This window comes from Cebus imitator, unplaced genomic scaffold, assembly GCF_001604975.1.
Source record: "Cebus imitator isolate Cc_AM_T3 unplaced genomic scaffold, Cebus_imitator-1.0 Scaffold501, whole genome shotgun sequence".
Taxonomy (NCBI): domain Eukaryota; kingdom Metazoa; phylum Chordata; class Mammalia; order Primates; family Cebidae; genus Cebus; species Cebus imitator.
This window is the reverse complement of record NW_016107816.1, coordinates 314,083-318,507: the sequence shown is the minus strand read 5'-3', so window position 1 is coordinate 318,507 and position 4,425 is coordinate 314,083. Positions and strand designations below refer to the sequence as shown.

At 46.4% G+C, this 4,425-nt stretch overlaps 1 protein-coding gene across 13 annotated transcripts in view; it reads left to right on the top strand.

The window, feature by feature from the left end:
• The first annotated feature begins 1,824 nt into the window (after nt 1-1,824).
• ZNF280D (zinc finger protein 280D) overlaps nt 1,825-4,425 on the top strand; it is a 106,717-nt gene continuing 104,116 nt past the window's right edge. For 7 of the 13 annotated variants that reach the window (XR_005197605.1, XM_017513780.2, XM_037733221.1 and 4 more), the window contains exon 1: nt 1,831-2,458. Coding sequence is in view for 7 of the 13 variants with exons in the window: in XM_017513780.2 (XP_017369269.1) it covers nt 2,130-2,458 (329 nt within the window). In the remaining 6 variants the exon portion in view is untranslated. Of the gene's footprint in view, nt 2,459-4,425 lie in introns of all 13 variants that reach the window. The other 6 variants (XM_037733219.1, XM_037733216.1, XM_017513770.1 and 3 more) reach the window with 5 other exon arrangements.

The window sequence follows — 4,425 nt, the reverse complement described above, 5'->3', positions numbered from 1 at the left end:
AGGGTCTCCATTTCCATCCAGGTTGCTGCGACTGCCAGTATTTCATTCCTTTTTACGAGGCTGCCATTATTTTGGACCAAACTCCTGCACTAAGCCCCAACAGACTAGACTAAAAATCAGCATGGAGTTACTCATGTCAAAAAACTGAAACTGAGTTGTTATGTGGCCTTCTGAGAAATCAGGAGAGAGATAACAGCCTAATTTCCGAAACAGGCCAGTTTAAATCTTTAATCCCCATGATAATTAAGTTCCCTGTTTTAACTGTTGTTTGTTTTTGAGACAAGGTCTTGATCTGTTGCTCAGGCTGGAATGCGGTGGCAGGATCATGGCTCATTGCAGCCTTGAACTCCTGAAGAAATCCTCCTGCCTCACCCTCCTCAGTAGTTGGGACTATAGGTATGCACCACCACACCTGGCTGCTGTTGTTTTTACAATAGAAACCTGATATTAACCAATGAGTTTTCTTTTTCTTGTTCTGTCTCATTGCCCAACCTTACAAGGAAAGTAACTCTGAAATGACCAACTTGTTTTTTGTTGTTCCTTCTTTCTTCAGCCCTTTTTCTGTCTATAAAGTCAACCACACCTGCTCCATCATGGGAACACCTATTCTATTTTATGGAATGAAATGGCCTGAATCTAGAATTGCAATAAAGCCAAATGAGATCTTTAAATTTGCTGTAATTTCACCAGACACTGTAGCATGCTTTGGTAACCTTTAGGAACTATATTTGAAATACGATGTCAACCATGTTCCAAGATTTTGGAATTTTTAAACTTTCCATGTTTGCTGTTTTGACTATTTTCTGTCTTTTCCTGTAAAGTTTATTTCCAGGGCCAGTAGGAAAGGGAAAGCTGGGTAGATGATCCCAGGCCCAGTTGGGAGAAAGATAGGTCATGGTTACCTCCAAGTACACCAGATCGGTAGGACTGATCCAAGTGGCCTTTGGGGAAGATTAATTTGGTGTAGTAATCAATATGGAGACTACAGTAATAATAAACACTTGAGAAAAGCTGGGGCAATCTGGATGAGAGAGAAGAAACTTAATTCAAATAGGAAGGCAAATGAGCAAGATTCAGTGATTGAACAGTATGTCTGTTAAGGAATCCCACTATGCAAGATTTTAAGTCTTGGTCACTCGCAAGCTGGACCAATAATGCCATCGCTCTTGAGAGGACAATTTGTTGAGGAACCTTTCCTTATGGATCAGAATACAACCTTTGGCAAGTGTTTACACAAGCAGTATCTTGGCAAGTGTTTCTCTTGCAAATTTGTCATACTTCTTATTTGTCATAACTTTTAAAAATGCTATTACAGGTTAATATCCAGATGGCAGAGTTAGGAATTAAAGTGTGAAAGTTAATCATCTGAATCGGGTCTCTCTTGACACTGCCAACCAAAGGAGTGGTGAAGCCAGTGGTCGGGGAAGCCCTCAGGGCACATAACAGTGCTCCAGAAATGGAATTCTCTGCATACCTGGCTGCTGAAACTGCCTGCTGTAACCCGAAACAGGTTTTATCTTCATGTTTTAGCTGTTGAAAGAACCTGCTACAACAGTAAGACAAGTTTTACCAACCCCTATGACTTACTAATCAGAACTAACCAGCCGCCCAAAACTTTACCAAATGTCAATGAACTTTCTGGAAGTACAATGGGTAACATTTCTTTTCTTTCTTTCCTTTTTTTTTTTTTTTTGGTAAAACCCCCTAACTCCTCTTTGTTTGCCCGGCATACCGAAGACCACCTTGTATATGCAAATAACCTGAACTTCAATTCTTGTGGCCCAAATAAAACGTTAAATGTAGAGATCTGTCTCTTCATATTTCACTTCGACAGGGGACGCAAGGAAAACCACATTTAAAACAGACTTGGTAAAATTTGCTAAAATTAGCCAATTATGAAAAGAAACAGACGATTGATTCCTTTTTGTCTTCTGGTTTAGTCTTCGCCCTGAAGGCCCCGCGCTTCTTTCGAACGGCGGCTCTATCCCGTGATCTTCTCACTTTCCAAGCCAAAGGATTGGGGGCCGATACACACGCGGAGGGCGCGGAACTCTCCTCGCCTGCAAATTCGGAGTTGCAGGGATTTGGGGGATACAGTCCGGCCCCGCCGGCCGGCTGCTCGCACTCCCATGGGGCCCGGGCTCTGGCCCTCGCCGCTGGCCGGCGCGTGGCGGGGCGCGTGGGTCTTCGAGGGTCCGCGACGCGGCGCACATGCTGATGCCCGCCTCCCGCGTCGGCGAGAAGACAGGGAGCTCGGACACGGGGAGGCTGACCCGGAGCCTACCCATGAGGCAGCGCGCCGGCTGCATGAGAGCCCCCCCTTTCCACGGCTCGGCTGCCAGCTCCGCAATGGGAGCCGCCGCCGTCGCCGCAGTGTAGTTTTTCGTGCTCCTCCTTTTCCTCCTCCTCTTTCTCCTCCTCCTCAGGGCTCCAGTCAGGCCGATCCGCTCCGCTCACGGTAAGCGCCCCCCGCCCCCGCCCGCCCCGCGCTGCAGCAGGCAGAGGCCCTCCCGCGCGGCCTGCGCCGCCTCACTCCGGGGGCGCTGGACTGGGGGTCTTGAGGCCTGCGCGGGTCGTCGGAGGCGCCCAGGGCGTGGGGGAGGAGACCCGCTGCGCGGCGGCGGCCGGACCGCCATCTTGCGTCGGCCCTGGCGGGGGAGGGATTCTGGCGCGACGCGGCAGCCGCCTCGGCTGCTGCAGGCCTGGGCCGCGTAGGCCGCCGCCTTCTGATCCTCCGCCACCTCCCCTCCTAGGCCTGTGCGCCTGTTTGTCCCCAGCCTGGTTTTGGTTTTTCTCTCTTGAGGTAACTCCCTTTAGTACATTTTGTGCCGATGTTTGGCCGAGACCCATGCTCCTCACACGACAGCCCGCCCCCGTGTCTCTTCAGTCGTAGGAATGAAGAAAGGGGGTTCGGGACTTGCAGGCACAGGGCCCCTCTTTTTGCCCAGATGACTGGTCGTTCCACGTTTGCACCCTCATTTTTGTCAAAGGGACCTCCCCCACCCTGCCATAGAAGTCCCGTTATTGTGTACAGAAGAAGGGCCCTGAGGAGAAACGTGGAGTTGGAGACACAGTTTTCTGAGCTTTGCAGGGTTCACTTGAGACGGAAAGAATGATCTCACTCTGAGGTTTTAGCCTGCTCCAGCGATGGAAGGAGTTCCCCCAACTTACCTCAAGTTTTAACGCTTTTAAGGAGAAATCTGCTGGAGAGGAGAAATGTCAAAGTGAACCTGCTTCTGCAAGCACGGGAGACCTTTGGCCAGAGGTCTTTGTTTGCGAAGATTTGTTAGTTAAAAAAAAAAAAAATCTGTCATCTTGAATATTTGGCTTTTTTGTTTTCAGGTTTGGACAGAATTGGTCTTTCTCAGTGCTATGAAACATAAAATGGAACGCTAGAAGGAGAGTTTTTAAGCACAAAAGCTTCCTCTTAGCATCTGTAAGGTGTCCTGCTTTGGGGGACTACTGTGCCAACTCCAGCTGTTTCCACGCAGAAACATACCAGGGAAGGCACTGGTTTGCTTATATTATTGTTAGGGCTGTGTGCTTCTGATGTTTTTTAACATCGCTGCAAATACCGTTGTAATTGTGTCTTGCTTTTGTGTCTTTCATTGGTAACCCCTGATTTGTATTTCTTACTTAGTCCCTTTTGAAGTGGTCTGGGTTGCCGGAATCATTTTGAAGGCGAGAAAACAGAGCCTTAGGGAGAGGACTTTAATGAGGTCACTAGGAAGAGCCAGGACCAATTATGTTAATAGAACCTTAGGTCTTCTGACTCCTTCTCCAGTGCTCAACTGTAGTATATATCCTCTTTGTGGGAATGAGGTAGATGAGAATAGGCAAGGAGGCTCACCAAAAGATTTTAAGAAATATGATTCAATTGCCCTTTCTTTGACATTTTTATTTTTTTTATTTTTAAAATGCGGGTGTCATGTTACCCAGGCTGGTCTCAAACTCCTGGGCTCAAGCTGATCTCTCACCTCAGCCTCCATAGCTGGGATTACAGGTGTGCACCACCTCGCCTGGCTTTTATGTTTTTATTTTCGAATTAATTTCTTAACTTTGCAACTTGTTAGTTATCATGTTATTTTTTTCAGAAATATTGAAAAGTTAAATAGCCCATTTGAGCACCATACCTACTACCTAGTTTTAACACTACGTTTTTGCCATATTTGCATTTTCTACCTATCTCAAACTCTGTTTTCTGAACATTTCAAAGTACGTCGTGGATATGACAGTTCAGCCTTAAATAAATGCTGTATGTGTATATGTATTTCATAAGAGATTAAGGCCATTTTTCTGTGAAACAATACCACAATCACACTTAAGAAAGTGAAGAATATTCCTTAAAATCTAACATATGGTGTAGTATATATATACCTTTACCCCTATTTCTCCAGAATTCCTTTTCAGTCTTTTTTTTTTTTT